General features: G+C 42.0%; 1 protein-coding gene across 1 annotated transcript; it reads left to right on the top strand.

The window, feature by feature from the left end:
- The first annotated feature begins 8805 nt into the window (after positions 1-8805).
- LOC135539834 (nuclear receptor subfamily 4 group A member 1-like) lies at positions 8806-19726 on the top strand. Its single transcript, XM_064965996.1, has 7 exons — positions 8806-8938; positions 10847-11673; positions 11878-12007; positions 12309-12472; positions 12704-12906; positions 13092-13270; positions 16526-19726. Exons 2-7 carry the CDS (start codon positions 10849-10851, stop codon positions 16786-16788), a joined length of 1764 nt encoding a protein of 587 aa, XP_064822068.1. The 5' UTR covers positions 8806-8938; positions 10847-10848; the 3' UTR covers positions 16789-19726.
- Positions 19727-20225: the final 499 nt, after the last annotated feature.

Genomic DNA, 20225 nt, shown 5'->3' with positions numbered 1-20225 from the left:
TTATGCCTGCTGACAAATGTAAGATGGCAGCTGGGCACTGTGGATGGATGGTGGGAGCTGAAGTGTCTGAGCCCGAGGGGCTGCAAAAAGGGCGTGTTGGGGTTCAGTCGTTGCTCAGTTTTACACTTGAAAGTGTAATCTGACCTGTTACTACATGGTGCATGTTTTTCTTATCTACTCTGGGAAAAGTCGGTGTGTGTACCTGTCATGTGTAATGATCAGCAGACACTGTGTATGTCCCAATGATCTCTCCTTACTCGCAGTGTGCGCTTGTTCACTTCCCTTCACTGATTTCAAAGGACATTTGTGGTGTAAAAACATGGTGGAAACTCCCACTCTCCCAGGCCTCCACAATTCAATGCATTTAGATTTATGGGGAGTACTGAAAGAGTGCACAATAGGGTGACCACATTTAAAATACCCAAATGCGGGACAAATGGATGACCCCCCCCCCCCTCCACCCCACCCCAAAAGAAACTCCCGCTGCACCGAAGGAGTTAATTGAAGTGAGCCTATACTCCTTTTCCTCGCGCAAAATTTGAGATACCAAATGTGTGTCTGTTTCATGAAAATCTCAGAATACTTGGCCAAGGAAACATTTCTTGTTGGACTCAGGGAATGTAAAAACAGTTAAGACGGGAGACTTTTAAAAAACAAATTGAGTGAAGTAGCAGACATATGTTTAATGAGCATGGAGAGCCTCACACGTTTGACGAAATCACATATCTTTTCAGTCTAATCACGTATATATTTAGTCTAATACGGCTATTTACTCACCTTTGTAACTCTTTTGCTTTTTGTAAGTAGTTAAATGTTCTCCAAGTTTAGCTGGAATTTAGACTGAAAGGATTTGACAAATGTGATAGGTTGAAGATATTACGTTGGTCTACGTCTCGCGTTGCGCTGCGCTGTGTAGAATATCAGATCTCAACAATGATTGGATAATTGTTTAACCTCACCAGTAACGCAACCTTATGACATAGACCTAAAACTTGTCAAAAGCGCAACGTGACTGTTAACTGAGAACTGTATCTTGACACAGGAGGTTGGTGGTACCTTAATTTTAGAGGACGGTCTCGTGGTAATGGCTGGAGCCGAATAGTGGAATGGTATCAATTACATCAAACACATGGTTTCCATGTGTTTAATGCCATTCCATTTGCTCCTTTCCAGCCATTATTATGAGCTGTCCTCCTCTCAGCAGCCTCCCCTGATGTCTCCGCCCTAACTATGACAATCCTTGTCCCATAGGCGTAAAGGCAGGCCAAAAGGTTTAGGTCCAAAATAAGCCCATTTTGTCGAGAGTGAAACCTCTAGCTTCGCCTCTTCCTCTCTGCTGCAAAATATACAGGTTAGAATGTCTGACTGCAATACGGGACAAATAAACTTTTTGGAATATTAGTGGTATTTGAATGTGTTGATAAAATGCCAGACATGATTGTTTGGTTGCGGGACAAAGGGACAAAATGCGGGTCTCTCCTGCACAATCCGGGACATGTGGTCACCCTATTGCACACTTCAGGAGAAAGGAGATATTAATGGGACACACCTCTACCTTCCTGGACCAGAGGAGTTCCATCTGCTATATTCAACCATAGAAGTAGAATTACTAGATTGGGAATTCCCATTCACGTCAATGTCCTGAGATGGGAAATTATATTTCAATTCAACTACAGGGGAGCAGTATAGACAGTTTAACCAGCCACACACAGGGTGTTTTGTTATCATTGATTTGCAGCTTACATGTCAGAGTTTTTTCTGGAGTCAAATCTACAGGGACATTGGGTCTAGGTCTCATGTCTAACACCAAGCTCTAAGTATAGAATATGAAGCTATATTGTACCCTGAGAGACTGGAAGAGTACTCACTATAGGATATCATATATCTTTCCACCGTGTCGATAGCCTCTATTACACTGAGACGTTAGTTAGGTTAGACTACTGCTGGGGCTTTCCACCCCTCCCACTGTCTACCCAGGTGGTTGGTGAAAACAACAGTTTCTCTCCCCAGGTTTCCCGGCTATGGTGCACCAGTTGAGTCAATATTGACCCTACAGTATAGTGTGTTTTACTGTACATACTGTATGGTGGGATTGGGAGGGAGTCAAAGTCAAGGGAGGAATTTAGAGATTTGAATCATGTCTTTCATTGCACTGAAGTGTCCCCTGGCCTGTCTGCCCTGAGACTGGAAAGAGAGCAGAGTGCAGACACTTTCAGCAAGACTACAGTAGTAAAACTGGACCTATTGTATAAGTTACGGTTGTTCTCTGATATTCTTAGCAACATTACCGCCTTCATACACTGTAAAAAATGTCTTTGGATCAACCAAAAACAATGATTTCAAGTGGTTTCAAATAGTACATTTGTTGAAACCAAACACAGGATTCAATGCCAACTGTTTTATTTGATTATTACCAAACCTGTATTTCCAGTTGGTGCAACCTATTTCTTTCAACACTATTTATTTTCCTTCTTTGGTTACATCTAATGAATAACAAATACAAACTAATATTTCCTGTAAATACAAACAATTTTATCTTGCTCCAAGTTGAGTTTTCACTTTGGAACATTATATCCAAATGACTTCAATTGTGTTACAAGCAAGTAGATCAATTACAATATATACACAAAAGTATGTGGACATCCCTTCAAATTGGCGGATTCAGCTATTTCAGCCACACCCGTTGCTGACAGGTGTATAAAATCGAGCACACTGCCATGAAATCTCCATATTTTTAATTACATTTTTTAAAATGATTATTTAACCTTTATTTAACGAGGCAAGTCAGTTTAGAAAAAAATCTTATTTACAATGACGGTGGGTTAACTACCTTGTCAGCTTGGGGATTTGATCTAGCAAACTTTCAGTTACTGGCCCAATGCTCTAACCACTAGGCTACCTGCCACCCCGCTCCATAGACAAACATTGGGAGAAGAATTGCCTTACTGAAGAGCTCAGTGACTATCAAAGTGACACCGTCACAGGATGCCACCTTTCCAACAAGCCAGTTCTGCAATTTTCTGCCCTGCTAGTACTGCCCCGGTAAACTGTAAGTGCTGTTATTGTGAAGTGGAAACATCTAGGAGCAACAACGGAGTGGTAGAGATGCTCTTAATGATCGGCTATGAAAAGCCAACTGAAATTTACTCCTGAGGTCCTGACTTGCTGCACCTTCGACAACTACTGTGATAATTATTATTTGACCATGCTGGTCATTTATGAACATTTGAACATCGTGGCCATGTTCTGTTATAATCTCCACCCGGCACAGCCAGAAGAGGACTGGCCACACCTTATAGCCTGGTTCCTCTCTAGGTTTCCTCCTAGGTTTTGGCCTTTCTAGGGAGTTTTTCCTAGCCACCGTGCTTCCACACCTGCATTGCTTGCTGTTTGGGGTTTTAGAGTGGGTTTCTGTACAGCACTTTGAGATATCAGCTGATGTACGAAGGGCTATATAAATACATTTGATTTGATTCAAATAAATTTGATTTAAATACATTTTATGTGATAAATAGGCCATGGTGGCGAAGTAATTACAATATAGCTATTAAACATTGGAATGGTAGGGTGTGCAGAAGATGAATGTGCAAGTAGAGATACTCGGGTGCAAAGGAGCAAGTAATATAAATAAATACAGTATGGGGATGAGGTAGATTGGATTGGCTATTTACAGATAAGATATGTACAGGTGTAGTGATCTGTGAGCTGCTCTGACAGCTGGTGCTTAAAGCTAGTGAGGGAGGTAAGAGTCTCCAGCTTCAGAGATTTTTGCAGTTCGTTCCAGTCACTGGCAGCAGAGAACTGGAAGGAGAGGGGGCCAAAGGAAGAATTGGCTTGAGATATTCCTGCTGGAGTGCGTGCTACAGGTGGGTGCTGCTATGGTGACCAATGAGCTGAGATAAGGCAGGGCTTTACCTAGCAGAGACTTGTAGATGACCTGGAGCCAGTGGGTTTGGCGACGAGTATGAAGCAAGGGCCAGCCAACGAGAGCATACAGGTCGCATAGGTGGGTAGTATATGGGGCTTTGGTGACAAAACGGATGGCACTATGATAGATTGCATCAACTTTGTTGAGTAGAGTGTTTGAGGCTATTTTGTAAATGACATTGCTGAAATCGAGGATCGGTAGGATGGTCAGTTTTACGAGGGTATGTTTGGCAGCATGAGTGAAGGATGCTTTGTTGTGAAATAGGAAGCCGATTCTAGATTTTATTTTGGATTGGAGATGTTTAATGTGAGTCTGGAAGGAGAGTTTACAGTCTAACCAGACATCTAGGTATTTGTAGTTGTCCACATATTCAGAGTAGTGATGCTGGACAGGTGGGCAGGTGCGGGCAGCGAACCGTTGAAGAGCATGCATTTAGTTTTACTTGCATTTAAGAGCAGTTGGAGGCCACGGAAGGAGAGTTGTATGGCATTGAAGCTCATCTGGAGGTTAGCTAACACAGTGTCCAAAGAAGGGCCAGAGGTATACAGAATGGTGTCGTCTGCGTAGAGGTGGATCAAAGAATCACCAGCAGCGAGAGCGACATCATTGATGTATACAGAGAGGAAAGTCGGCCCGAGAATTGAACCCTGTGGCACCCCCATAGAGACTGCCAGAGGTCCAGACAACAGGCCCTCCGATTTGACACACTGAACTCTATCGGAGAAGCAGTTGGTGAACCAAGCGAGGCAATCATTTGAGAAACCAAGGTTGTTGAGTCTGCCAATTAGAATGTTGTGATTGACAGAGTCAGGTCAATGAATACGGCTGCACTGTAATGTCTCCTATCGATGGCGGTTATGATATCGTTTAGGACCTTGAGCGTGGCTGAGGTGCACCCATGACCAGCTCTGAAACCAGATTGCATAGCGTTGAAGGTACGGTGAGATTTGAAATGTTCGGTAATCTGTTTGTTAACTTAGATAGGCAGGGTAGAATAGATATAGGTCTGTAGCAGTTTGGGTCTAGAGTGTCTCCCCCTTTGAAGAAGGGGTTGACCGCGGCAGCTTTCCAATCTATGGGAATCTCAGACGATATGAAAAAGAGGTTCAACAGGCTGGTAATAGGGGTTGCAACAATTTCGGCAGATAATTTTAGAAAGAGAGAGTCCAGATTGTCTAGCCCGGCTGATTTGTAGGGGTCCAGATTTTGCGGCTCTATCAGAACATCAGCTATCTGGATTTGGGTGAAGGAGAAGTGGGGGAGGTTAGGGCGAGTTGCTGTGGAGACCGCAGGACTGTTGACCGGGGTAGGGGTAGCCAGGTGGAAAGCATGGCCAGCGGTAGAAAAATGCTTATTGATATTCTCAATTATTGTGGATTTATCGGTAGTGACAGTGTTTCCTAGCCTCAGTACAGAGGGCATCTCCCTACAGGTGCTCTTATTATCCATGGACTTTACAGTTTCCCAGAACTTTTTTGAGTTTGTACTGCAGGATGCAAATTTCTGTTTGAAAAAGCTAGCCTTAGCTTCCCTCACTGCCTGTGTATATTGGTTCCTAACTTCCCTGAAAAGTTGCATATCGCGGGGGCTATTCGATGCTAATGCAGAACACCACAGGATGTTTTTGTGCTGGTCAATGGAAGACAGGTCTGGAGTGAACCAAGGGCTATATCTATTCCTGGTTCTAAATTTTTTGAATGGAGCATGCTTATTTAAAAATTATTTTAAGAATAACTTTTAAACAATAACCAGGGATCCTCTACTGACGGGAGGAGGTCAATGTCATTCCAGGATACCCCGGCCAGGTCGAATAGAAGGTCTGTTCGCTAAAGTGTTTTAGGGAGCGTTTGACAGTGATGAGGGTTGGTTGTTTGACTGCAGACCCATTACAGATGCAGGCAATGAGGCAGTGATCGCTGAGATCTTGGTTGAAAGCAGCAGGGGTGTATTTGGAGGGCGAGTTAGTTAGGATGATATCTATGAGGGTGCCCGTGTTTAAAAAATTGGGGTTGTACCAGGTAGGTTCATTGAAAATTTGTGTGAGATTGAGGGCATCAAGCTTAGATTGTAGGATGGCCGGGATGTTAAGCATGTCCAAGTTTAGGTTACCTACCAGAACGAGCTCAGAAGATAGATGGGGCAATCAATTCACATATGGTGCCCAGGGCACAGCTGGGGGTAGAAGGTGGTCTATAGCAAGCGGCAACGGTGAGAGACTTGTGTCTGGAAAGGTGCATTTTTAGAAGTAGAAGCTCGATTTGTTTTTTACAGACCTGGATAGTAAAGACATAACTTTGCCGGCTCTCTGCAGTAGATTGCAACACCGCCCCCTTTGGCAGTTCTATCTTGGCGGAAAATATTATAGTTAGGGATGGAAATTTCAGGGGTTTTGGTGATTTTCCTAGGCCAGGATTCAGACACAGCTCAGATATCCGGATTGGCAGAATGTGCTAAAGCAGTGAATAAAGCAAACTTAGGGAGTAGGCTTCTAATGTTAACATGCATGAAACCAAGGCTTTTATGGTTACAGAAGTCAACAAATGAGAGCACCTGGGGAGTAGGAGTGGAGCTCGGCACTGCATGTCCTGGATTAACCTCTACATCACCAGAGGAACAGAGGAGAAGTAGGATAAGGGTACGGCTAAAGGCTATAAGAACTGGCCGTCAAGCACATTCGGAACAGAGAGTTAAAGGAGCAGGTTTCTGGGCACGATAGCATAGATTCAAGGCATAATGTACAGACAAAGGTATGGTAGGAAGAGAGTACATTGGAGGTAAACCTAGGCATTGAGTAATGATGAGAGAGATATAGTCTCTAGAGACGTTTAAACCAGGTGATGTCATCGCATATGTGGGAGGTGGAACAACATGGTTGGTTAAGGCATATTGAGCAGGGCTAGCGGCTCTACAGTGAAATAAGACAGTAATCACTAACCAGGACAGTAATGGACAAGGCATATTGATATTAGGGAGAGGCATGCGCAACCAAGTGAATTGTATGGGTCCAGTGAGTGGTTGGGTTGGCTGGGGACACGGCGATTCAGACAAAAGCAGGCCAGGGCTAGCAAACTAGCAGTTAGCAGGCCGGGGCTAGCAAGTTAGCAGAAGTGCCTTAGAGGGATCTTGCGATGGGGGAAAGTCTGTTTTTGCCTGCTCGTGCGGTTACGTCAGTCGATAGACCAGTCGTGGAATTAGTAGGGTTCCAAGTAGCAAAGGGGTCCAAGTCCAATTGTCAAAATTGGTATAGTGGTCCAAGAAACTGCTAGATAGCTAGCAGCAAAGGGTATATAACAAAGTATTGAGAAAAACTTTTGTTATTGACCAAATACTTATTTTACACCATAATATGTAAATAAATTCATTAACAATCCTACAATGTGATTTTCTGGATTTTTTTTCCCTCATTTTGTCTGTCATAGTTGAAGTGTACCTATGATGAAAATTACAGGCCTCTCTCATCTTTTTAATTGGTGGCTGACTAAATACTTTTTTGCCCCACTGTATATGTTTCTGTGGAAACTTCCCCTAGAGCAGCGTTTCCCAAACTCGGGGGGGGGGGAGGGTTTTGTTATTTTCTATCAATTTGTGTCAATTAAGAACTAGACCAGGGAAGTTTCTGACTAATCAGTTACCTTAATTTATCAATTAAGTACAAGGGAGGAACAAAAACCCGCAGGTGGTCGGCCCTCCAGGAATTGAGCTGGGTATTCAGTTCCTAAATTCCGAGAATTTACCTTTCGAGAATATGCCAACACCTTTAACTGTCATCATACTGTTTTTTATATAGGAATAGACCTGTCTGATCTTGTTGGCATAAAACTTGACGTAGCCACGTGCAGATTTTTCCCGCTTGTTGCGCTTCAAGCAGGGCTCAGCTTTTTTTCTTGGCACACACACACTCCACATACCAACACACCCACGCATAATACCGTTTCTCAAGCTGCACCTACTCTGCACCCTTTTCCCTGAAGTATGCACTTGTGCACTCCCCATTGGTGTGAACTGTTACACCAATCCTATGCTTTTAAATCTATGCAGGGAAGTGCACAAGTGCACGTTGGGGAAAAGGGCAGCGATTTGGAACACAGGCTTTGTAGACTGTTAGGCTATAGGCTATGGTAATTATATAGGCCAAATCATTCATAAAAAGGCTTTAAATATTACAATATGTAACATCATTAATGTCTTATGTCATTAATTAGCTTTACCCTTTACATTACAGTGCCATTATTACTGTGTAATTATTAATGTAAGTACAGTTTAAAAAGTATTGTAAGTACTCATTGTTGTTACATTGTACTTAGAAGATAGGCCTACTGCTAGACCTTATTGGGTTAGGCCTAACTGAGCAATTGTGTTTATAAACTCCTTATATGTATGTTCCTGTTTGCAAATGATTTGTTAGACTATACATACTAGCATATATATATATATATATAGGCTACATCGTGTACAATTTGAATAGCCTATAGTTTAAATAGACAAACAAAACATCCCAGCATTTAGGCTTTACAAACGTCTTCCTTGAGATGACAAACCAATAATTATTATTATTTCTGGCACTCATTTGTCAGTTATCAATTTTAAATTCCTTTTTAGCAATACAATGTCATCATCAGACGTTTATTTTTAGCCTATACCAGGCGGTAATAGCACCACGTATGTAAAAAGGTCTAAATTTAGATCAGACAACTCCGCAGGCGCTTGCGTCAATGGAATCCCGAGCGTGCGTCAGAGTGATGAGGACGCCTGTGTGAGAACGATGCCATTGGCTCCTGACCCGGAAAAGTCACCGCCCCGTTTGCCTTTTATGGGAAAAGACACGCCTAGAGCCGGGACTACCTGACGTAACGGCAAAATACAAGTGACTGTATATATTGCGCTGTGCCTCAAGTCTGAAGATTTCATTCCCTTTCAGAATTGTAAACAGCAGTTGTAACACACTTAATGTTTATCCATCACTCGGAATAAATGAGACGTTGGCTAAGGAATTGAGGATTTATACAGCAGGTTAGTAAAAGGTATTTCTTATATTTTGCATGCATGCTTAGTGCGCTTCACTGTTTTTTATGGATCCGATTGGCAGGGATGCCTTTTTATTCTTTGAAAACTTTATCCCACTAAAATGCTTGCTTAATGTAATTATTTGTTGCATTTTAGCCTACTTACAATTGCTGTATTTTTGTTTTCTTGGTAATTAAAAATTTTATATTTTCTAATGGCATACCGCAAATGCAATGTATAGATGCTACGTTCCCATTCGAGTAGGCTACAGCTGCTGAAACTGTTAATCAAATAATAAGTAAATAACATGTCAGACCAAATGCTAGATGTCGTGGATATCGTTGTAGACTTGACTGCATTCAACATTGAGCGCTGTCACACTTGTGACTTGCGTATGTGTTGGTCAGTGTTGTGACCAGCCGCAAACTCCCTGTTATAGGGCTATTATATAGGTCCTTTTATATGGAGGCAATAGGGGTGTATTGATGGTCTTGAAATAGCCCAAGTGTTGTTTGCTGTGTAGCCTTTATGATTACATCATTTCGAGGCTTGAAATATTGAAAGGAAATAGTTGAGCATGTGAGTGGTTGGATATTTCTAGTTTTGTATGATTTGCTCTTCATGGTCAGTTATTTGAAACTTAATCCATCTGTATTATTTTAAATAAATAGGTTTATGCGTCACATTGCTACCAATTTATGCTACTATTATGAAAGGCTGACAGGTGGCGATATGGCCAGTCGTTTTACTGTGTTCAAGAGGCGGTGGCAATATCGGATGTCTCATTGTTGTATCCCTCTTGTCTTCAGTTTATCAGACGATGCACACATATCCTTTGCATGCATGTTCCACACAGAGTTCAGAAGTTAACTTGTGACCTTTTGATGTTGGTACCCTTTTCATAGGTCAACGATGTTTCTTACTTTAGTTTGTGTGCAACAGGTGTATAGTTCTCACCAAAGCACATGCTAAGAGAAAACAGTCACAGCTTAGGGGCAGAAGAGCCTACACCCAGACATGTTGTTGACGATGATATAACAAGGAAAAAGCAGTGTCTTCCATTTCAGGGATTGCACATAAATGAAAGTGTTTAGGATAATTGTTTATTTTACATGGTGTCTAGTCATGCAAGGATGTCTTGAGATAATCAAAGCTTTGACTGATTGACCAAAAGCCTTCATTGTGGTTTAACTGACATTGAATTAAGACAATAGTTAAGAGATTAATTGGATCAGATGATTATAGCTACAGTTCCGTGAGATAACACCTCATGGAGAAAAGTCCACCAGATCCAATATTGATCTGATATCGACAGTTCCGAGGTAGACATGAAACGCACACATGTCCAGCTGCTAAATACACCCTAGCACCCCCCTCCCCTCAAAGCCCTCTGCTCTGCCTGCCCTGTCACCTTCCTCTCTTCAGCTGGCATTTAGCCCACCCTGAAATCCAATCCCCTGGACTCCTTAGTACTGTCAGTCCTTGGGGAGGAGGGTTGCCCTGTTCATAATCGTAGCATTGAAAGCCAGTAACGCAATATCCTCCAGCAAGACGATCTCCCCATCATCCGGACAACTGGTTTTCCAGGCTTTCTCAGAATCACCAAAGGGGTACCAACAGGCCTAAAGATGTGTCAGTGTGAGGAAGGGGGATAGAAGTGTTTCTGTATGGGATGATGTCGAGGTGCACTGTTGGAGAGGTGTTAAAAAAGGGATTCCTAAGACCGGTTAAGTTTCTTCAGTGTTGTTGACTTGTTTATGGTTATTGCACCTGGTTTGACTGGGGTGATGGTGAGCTTGGAGTGTACGGCAGGTTGGCCTACATGACTCAACATTACTGGCACCATTTCAATTATTTGAATGGTGAATGTCTTTGAAATATTTTTATTAAATATTGTTTTCAATTCTTTTTTAGCGATGCCCTGTGTTCAAACTCAGTATGGAACTGTGCCCTACGACAACAACTACTACAGCTCTGAGTTCCTGAACCCTGAACTCAGTGCTAAGCTGACCATGGACATTGGTGCCGAGCAGGACCAGCTCACCGCCTCCTCCCTCCCCAGCATCAACACCCTGGTGGGCAGCGGCTATGTGGGCGAGTTTGACACCTACTCCTGCCAGATCACCACCTCCACCGCCCCCTCCGGCCACTCAGCCGGCAGCACCTCCAGCCCTCAGGCTCAGCACTCAGCCTTTAAACTGGACGACATCCAGGTATATAGCTGCTACCCGGGCTCCTTCGCCCTCAGCTACCTCGACGAGACGTTGTCCTCCTGTGGCTCCGATTATTATGGCAGCCCTGCATCAGCCGCCCCCTCCCCACCCACCCCGGGCTTCCAGAGCCAGCCTGGCCCAGTCTGGGACTCACCCTTCAGCCCCTACTCCCCAGACCCTGGGTGCTGGGTGACCGATAAGTCAAGCCTGGCTCAGCAACCCTCCTTCTTCACCTTCATCCCCACCACAGAGCAGCACTCCCCCCTGGGGCAGCACCAGGGCCCCCAACAGGGTGAGGAGGACCCTTTTTTTCAGCCCTCCCAGAGGCATGCCTCCCAGCTCCATTATGCCCCCTTGTCCCTAGACCAGAGGTCCATGGACAGCCCCGGGCTCATGGAAAGGCACATGTTGTCCCCTAAGACCGGCAGCCCCGGTGCCAACGAGGGTCGCTGTGCAGTGTGTGGGGACAATGCCTCCTGTCAGCACTACGGGGTCCGCACCTGTGAGGGCTGCAAGGGCTTCTTTAAGGTAGGATGCTTCACAGTAGTTATATTATTATTATTTTATGATTTTTATGATTCATTTACACATAATAACATCTTTAATATTCATACATTTACTTGGTTCCAGTTTCAGTATAAGTGCTCACTATTAAGAAACTGATTATAAAAGAAAAAGGGGAACTTTGACAAATGCGCAGGAAAATAATCACACTGTTCTTTGTTATTGCAGCGAACTGTACAGAAGAATGCTAAATATGTGTGCCTAGCCAACAAAGACTGTCCAGTAGACAAGCGGCGAAGGAACCGCTGCCAATTCTGCCGTTTCCAGAAGTGCCTGGGGGTGGGAATGGTGAAGGAAGGTAATGCCATGTCACACTCCCTTAAAGCCTTCAGTGTCTAGTATATGTGACGTGAAAACCAAGTTGCAATGACAATCATGTGAAACCCAAGCTAAGAATGAAAGCCATGCGAAACTGAAGCTTTTTTATTTGATTTAACCTTTATTTAACTAGGCAAGTTTACTGTGCCCAGTCGTATAAAAATATCAACTGAAATGGATATAGCCGTTATTCAGTGAAACGGAGGCTTGCGGTGACAGTCACATGAGAATCTCAGACAGGTACAGTCAGTGAGAGTATTATTTTTTTCTCTCACTTACAGTCGTCCGCACAGACAGCCTGAAAGGTCGCAGGGGTCGTCTGCCCTCTAAATCCAAGACAGTGCAAGAGTCAGTGTCCACCACCCCACCCGTCAACATCATCGCCTCTCTTGTCAGGGCTCACATAGACTCCAACCCCGCCATCGGAAAGCTGGACTACTCCAAGGTAGGACCTCCAGACATGTGACTCATGGAACATCATATTATTAGTTGTCTGAATCTCTCTCAGAATTTAGCCAGTTGCTGCTGTTAAAGTTAAGCTTCTCGCTATAATATAGTTATGCAATTAAGCTTCTTTGATGGCAGTGATCTCGATCCCATTTCACACTACATGTTGTGAAGAGAAGGACATCAGAGGCAGTGAGTCATCCCTTTCTTTCTTCTATCCACTCCTCAGTACCAGGAGACGGTGGCCAGCCTATCAGAGAAAGAGGATGCCAATGACATCCAGCAGTTCTACGACCTGCTGACAGGCACCATGGATGTGATTCGGAAATGGGCCGAGACCATCCCAGAATTCGTCGCCTTCTGCCCAGAAGACCAGGAGCTGCTCTTGGAATCTGCTTTCGTGGAACTCTTTATTCTCCGGCTAGCATACAGGTATAATTACCACTGTAACCATTGTCTGCATCCCAAATGGCACCTTATTCCCTATGGGCCCTGGTCAAAAGTATTGCAGTAAATAGGGAATAGTGCCATTTGGGATGCATACATTTACTCTGTAAAAAAACACAAAGGTGTGCCCAATGTTTCTACAATATATGTTAAGACTGTTCTGTGTCTAGGTCTAGTCCTGAGAAGGACAAGCTGATCTTCTGCAACGGCGTGGTACTTCACCGTATGCAGTGTGTGCGAGGCTTTGGCGACTGGATCGACTCCATCATGGACTTCTCCCAGAGCCTCCACCGCATGAACTTGGACGTGTCCTCATTCGCCTGCCTTGCAGCACTGGTCATCATCACAGGTGAGACACACAAACACACACACACACATTTTTAGTGAGCCACTTATTTGTTCCACTAGGAGCTGAAAGGAATAACTCTTAAGTGTACAGTGCCTTCAGAAATTATTCACACCCCTTGACATAAAATAGATTACATTTAGATTGTGTGTCACTGGCCTACACAGACATAACCCATACGGTCAAAGTGTAATTATGTTTTTAGAAGTTATTACAAGTTAATGAAAAATTAAAAGGCTGAAATGTCTTAAAACCTCTTTGAGTTAGGGGGCCGTATTTTCACGTCCGGATGAAAAGAATGCCCAAAGTAAACTGCCTGTTACTCAGGCCCAGAAGCTAGGTTATGCAATACATGGTAGTATTGGATAGAAAACACTCTAAAGTTTCTAAAACTGTTAAAATAATTTCTGTGAGTATAACAGAACTGATTTGGCAGGCGAAACCCCGAGCACAATCCATCCAGGGAAACATTTATTTTGAGGTCATTGTGTTTTCCAATGCTTTTCTATGGGAAACTTGATTTATTAGGGCCCATATTGTAGTTCCTATGGCTTACACTAGATGTCAACAGTCTTTAGAAATTGTTCAATGTTTTTCTTTTGAAAAATGAAGAAGTCGTCTTATTCTTTCTATGCATCACTCAGGTGGACTCTAGTCTTTTGGTGCACGTGAACAGGAGCGCGCGCTCCTCTTTGTTTTTCTCCGGTATTGAAAACAGTTTTTTCTGTCTTAAATTTGATCGATTATTTACATTTTAGTGTACCTGAGGTTGGATTAGATGTTTGGACCAAGTTTATAGGGAATTTATTAGATATTTAGTCATGTTGGGCGAGTTGGAACCGGTGTATTTCTGAATCAAACGAGCCAAATAAATTTTGTGGATATAAAGAAGGAATTTATCGAACAAAATGACCATTCATTGTGTCACTGAGACATTTGGGATTGCAAAAAGATGAAGATCTTCAAAGGTAAGGCATTTATTATATCGCTATTTCTTACTTTCCTGCCTGGTTGAAAAATGGTTATGTTGTTGTATGTGGGGAGCTGTCCTCAGATAATCGCATGGTGTGCTTTTGCCGTAAAGCCTTTTTGAAATCTGACACAGCGGCTGGATTAACAAGAAGTTAAGCTTTATTTTGATGTATTACACTTGTGATTTCATGAATGTTGAATATTTATATTTCTGTAGTTTGAATTTGGAGCTCTGCAATTTCACCGGATGTTGTCAAATCTATCCTGTTAACGGGACTTGATCCGTAAGAAGTTAATAATAACTATTCAATAACTATTCAACCCCTTTGTTATGGCAAACCTAAATAAGTTCAGGAGTAAACATTTGCATAACAAGTCACATAATAAGTTGCATGGATTCACTCTGTGTGCAATAATAGTGTTTAACATGATGTTTTACTACCTCATCTCTCTACTCCACACATACACTTATCTGTAAGGTCCCTCAGTCGAGCAGTGAATTTCAAATACAGATTCATCCGCAAAGACCAGGGAGGTTTTCCAATGCCTCCAAAGAAGGGCACCTATTGGGTAAAATGGATAAATGAGTCCAAAAAATTATAATACAGACATTGATTATCCATTTGTGCAGGGTGAAGTTATTAATTACACTTTGGATGGTGTGTCAATACACCCAGTCACTACAAACATCCTTCCTAACTCAATTGCCGAAGAGGAAGGAAACTGTTTTTTTATTTTATTTTACCCCCTATTTCTCTGCAACTCCCCAACAGTCTCGGGAGGCGAAGGTTGAGTCATGCGTCCTCTGAAACATGACCCACCAAACCGTTGTTCTTAACAGCCGCCCACTTAACCCGGAAGCCAATCGCACCAATGTGTTGGAGGAAACACCGTTCAATTGATGACCGGGCGTTCAGCCTGCAGGTGCCTGGCCCGCCACAAGGAGTCACTAGAGTGTAATGAGCCAATTAAAGCCCCCCCCAGCCAAACCTTCCCCTAACCTGGACGACGCTTGGCCAATTGTGTGCCGCCCTATGGGATTCCCGATCATGGCCAGTTGTGATACAGCCCAGGATCGAACCCGGGTCTGTAGGGACGCCTCTAGCACTGCGATGCAGTGCCTTAGACCGCTGCACCACTTGGGAGGCCCACCGCTCAGGGATTTAACCATGAGGCCAATTGTGACTTTAAAACCGTTACAGTTTAATGGCTGTGATAGGAGAAAACTGAGAATGGATCAACAACATTGTAGTAACTCCACAATACTAACCTAACTGACATTGAAAAGAAGGAAGCCTGTACATAAATAAAATATTCCAAAACATGCATCCTGATTGCAACAAGGCACTAAAGTAATACTGCAAAACAAATGAGGCAAAGCAATTAACTTTTTGTCCTGAATACAAAGTGTTATGTTTGGGGCAATTCCAAAACAACACATTGCAGAGTACCACTCTCTATATTTTCAAGCATAGTGGTGGCTGTGTCATGTTATGTGTATGCTTATAATCGTTAAGGACTCTGGAGTATTTCAGGATAAAAAAATCAATGGAATAGAGCTAAGCACAGGAGAAGAAAAACTGGTTCAGTCTGCTTTCCACCAGACACTGGGAGATGAATTCATCTTTCAGCAGGACAATAACCTAAAACACAAGGCCAAATCTACACTGGAGTTGCTTACCAAAAAGACAGTGAATGTTCCTGAGCTGCCGAGTTACAGCTTCGTCTTAAATCTAATTGAAAATCTATGGCAAGACCTAAAAATGGTTGTCTAGCAATGATCAGCAACCAACCTTGAATAATTTTGAAAAGAACATGAGCAAATGTTGCGCACTCCAGGTGTGGAAGGCTCTTAGAGACTTACCCAGAAAGACTCACAACTGTAATCGCCGCTAAAGGTGCTTCTACAAAGTATTGACTCAGGGGTGTGAATATATATGTAAATTAGATATTTCTGTATTTCATTTTAAATAAAGATGTTTTCTCTTTGTCATTATGGGGTATTGTTTGTAGATGGGTGAGAAATAAAATCAATTTAATACATTTTGAATACAGGCTGTAACACAACAAAATGTGGACTAAGTCAAGGGGTATTAATATTTTCTGAAGGCACTGTAGTTCTAACACTGAAACAAGCATAACATATGCATGTGATATAGGCTATAGCCAAATCAAAATCAAATGAATCAAAGTTTAATGCTCACATGCACAGCAGTTGTAAATGGTACAGTGAAATGCCCATTCACGTTTCTCATCAAAATGTTTCTCCTTATGGTTTCTCCTCAGATCGCCATGGCCTTAAAGAGCCCAAACGGGTGGAGGAGTTCCAGAACTGCCTCATCACCTGTCTGAGGGACCATGTGACCAGCAGTGGCTCCGATGCGGGGAGGCCCCAGCCCAACTTCCTGTCCCGACTACTGGGGAAGCTCCCTGAGCTGCGCACCCTCTGCACCCAGGGCCTGCAGCGCATCTTCTACCTGAAGCTGGAGGACCTGGTTCCCCCACCGCCCATCGTAGACAAAATCTTCATGGATACCTTACCTTTCTGAAAGGACAGATAAAAAGATGAAGAGGAGTGATTAAGTGTTGATGTGAGGGGACACAAATACGATAAATCTGAGGAGGTGAATAGGGGGCCGTTGTCCGAGTCCATTACATTTGGGACTTCTGAGTGTTGAATATGGATAGGAGGCACCCCCCCTCTCCACTGAAGTGGCGTGGACTTGCCCCTTTCCAGTGCACTGACTTAATGACAAGTGTCTGATTCTGCCTGTATTTTTCTCACGTTTCGTTTTAAAAACAAAGACCTGTGGGTGGCAGAATTGGATGTCTATTTTCCTATCTGTGGAATTCTCATGGACATCATCCAACAAGAGAGAAGAAGACACGAGTGGACATTTCAAGTTTTTGGTCTCTTTTGTAAGTGTGAGTTTGTGGAGTGGCTTTATCGCTATGCAAAATGTTTACGTTTGTTTCTTTGTGGGTTGCAAAATATTGGGAGACAGTTGGTGTGAATGTACAGCTCTGAGGGAAATAAACTGCATATGTTCACACCTGAACACCCACTTAAACCCAAGTTCTCAAAAGTCCTATGGAGTCTTCATATCCCAATAGATTTAATTTAGCAGGTGTTCAAAGTTGACGCGTCGGGAGACAAACAGAGTCAAACACTGGGGTCTCCAGTTCACAAGCCTTTCTTAACGACAACTGTTAGGTCCTACATTTCAAAAGTGAATATTTCATTAAAACTGTTATAATAGCCATTTGTAGTCCTGATACCACACCTTGACAAGGTATTGGACCAAAGGGAAATGTTCCATCTGTCTCTCTGTGGTGATAGCTAGCTATTGTTGTGACATTTACAGCTCATCAACCCTAAAGCCTTAATGTATCTAAAAAGGTGCCACCATTTTTACTCACACCACACTGCAACATTTCTTGTGGGTTTTAATGGCAGGAGAATCATATTACTGAAACAAAACAATTATTTTCCTTAACTCTAATGTTATTTTAATTTTATTTTGCCTTTATTTAACGAGGCAAGTCAGTTAAGAACAAATTCTTATTTTCAATGACGGCCTAGAAACAGTGGGTTAACTGCCTGTTCAGGGGCAGAATGACAGATTTGTACCTAGCCATAGCCATGAGTCCTTAAAAAGAGAAACATGCCAGCAGATTTAATGTTTGAAAAGTGCCTTTAAAAAAAGTTTCAAATCATTAAATACTGACGAACTCCTGCGTATTTAGGTTTTCATTCCAACCATCTCACTGCTATAAAGTCTGTAAATCTAAAACATTCAAACAGACTTGGTGAAGTACGATTGACTGAAATGAAAATGTGCATACCAAGAGATACTTGAAAACAGAGGTTAGGAATCCCATGCTTTGGAATAGCCTAATAGTCCAGGGATAAAAATCATAAATACATTTATTTTTATGAATGAATGATTATAGCATAGTATAATTTCACAGTATAGCTGTAACATGGATCCACTCAAACATGTGACTCTATAGCTTTCTATCCTTAACTATGTGTGTATATAAACCTCTGCTACTGCAAATGTTGCCTTACACACGCTCCTTCAGGAGGAGTGTGTACAGTTTTATTATATGTTGTTTTTATTTTGTTCTTGAAATGAACTTCAAGTGATTTCTTAAGTCATTACATGGTGAAATGTGACAAAACCACGAGCAGCTAAGAGCACTTCAGCGTTCTAACACAGTATACAGATGTATAAAAATGTTTCCTGCTTCTTTTTCTGTGTGTATACTTATAACATAAATACTTTATATTTGTGAGTTTTCGTAATGTGGTAGATATATATATATATATATATATATATATACACACACACACAGAGGAAGAAAACGTTTAATATTACATTTAATATTAAAATACAATTTCAAAATACAACATTTGTTGCCATTTTTCTTAAATGTCATATTATTTCACAGACATCATTTTTACTACACACATCATCATAAAAGTAACACCAGATTATGAGTTATCTGGTATCTCCAAAGAAATACGTGGTTTCACTGCTTAAGATAATGATAAAACCACAGGCAGCCCGGTGGTACCTTAACTGGTGAGGACGGGCTCAACAATAAATGGAATGGTAACGAACACATCAAACACATTTCAACCATTATTATGAGCTGTCCTCTCCTCAGCAGCCTCCTGTGGATAAAACTCTTTCCTCTAGTTTAGAGGCTGTCTGCAGCCGAAGTTGTACACCATTGGTTTGATTTTCATGACATCATAACCGGGAGCCGTTCCTTCCTTTCAGTAAAACCACTTGCTTAGTTTCTAGATAAGTTTGATAGAAAGGGAACTGTCATGCTCTGTGCCACACAGGGGCACATGACGTCATAACTGTGTGGGTGTCTGTATCTTTTCCATAGTGTTGTCTAGGCATATTATATGATGTACTCAAAGTAGCTGATACTAACACCTTACAATATGAATTTTGGTTGTTCCCCTTTGAGTTTCTTTGTTATTGGGCTGTATAAACCACACAATGTATTACTGTACATAGTATGGCAGAGCTATTCTGTAGTATCCCATATGGGAAAATAATATAATTAAATAGATTGGGAAAATCTAATATATATGGAAAAAAATATATGTACATATATTTGTAAAATATATGCATAAAATACACACACTCCTCACAACCTTCCCTAATGATAATGTTGAGTCTCTATTGACCTATGGTACCTGAGCATTGGGTTCTGGAAATTGTGTTTTACATGCAAAAGATGGATCATTGAGTTGTAGTTAAAAATGTATTATACAGTTACTGAGGTATGGCCTACCTGCCACTTATGAAACAGTACAAATAAATTAGGTGTTTAAAAGACACTTGGAATCTATAACATATATTTGTATATATTTTTTCCGGGCTGTCAGTCAAAATTTGAAATGTTCCCGAGCCCTGCCTTTAACTGACAGAGCAGCAATTGCAATTTAGAATTTTCTTCAGAAGGAGACGAGCAGCTGCCATCCTCAAAAATATCTCTTGGATAATGCCATTTTAGTTGATTATACATTCTTAACATTTAATTAAAATGCTTTTAACCTGGTGGGTGACAGAGGAAGAAGTGATTTATTCAACTGGCAAGCAAGAGTTTTTGTCGAGCTAGCTAGCTCCTTCTTTAGCTTGCCACAGAAGTGCAGTGTGACTGACCAAGGTAAGAATTGTTTTGAAAATGAAAGTTGAGTAGAGTTAATGTCATGTTTGTATTAGATATAATTTAATTGCCAAAGCTATTGTTTAATTTTCTAGGCTAACCAAGCGTTGCTTGCTAGGTAGCTAATTTAGCTAGTTTTAGTGAGGGTTGGGTGTCAGGACTGGCTAGCTAACGTTAGATAGGATTATTTTTTGCTTGAAATAATCTATTTTTCTCTCCTGCAGTGTATCCTTCTGGTCTGGATCCTCAACTGCCAATGGACAGACCCCAGCCAATTTAAGTAATATTTTGT

The sequence above is a fragment of the Oncorhynchus masou genome, chromosome 5 (assembly GCF_036934945.1).
Source record: "Oncorhynchus masou masou isolate Uvic2021 chromosome 5, UVic_Omas_1.1, whole genome shotgun sequence".
NCBI classification, from domain to species: domain Eukaryota; kingdom Metazoa; phylum Chordata; class Actinopteri; order Salmoniformes; family Salmonidae; genus Oncorhynchus; species Oncorhynchus masou.
This window is presented reverse-complemented; position numbering and strand designations above follow the sequence as displayed.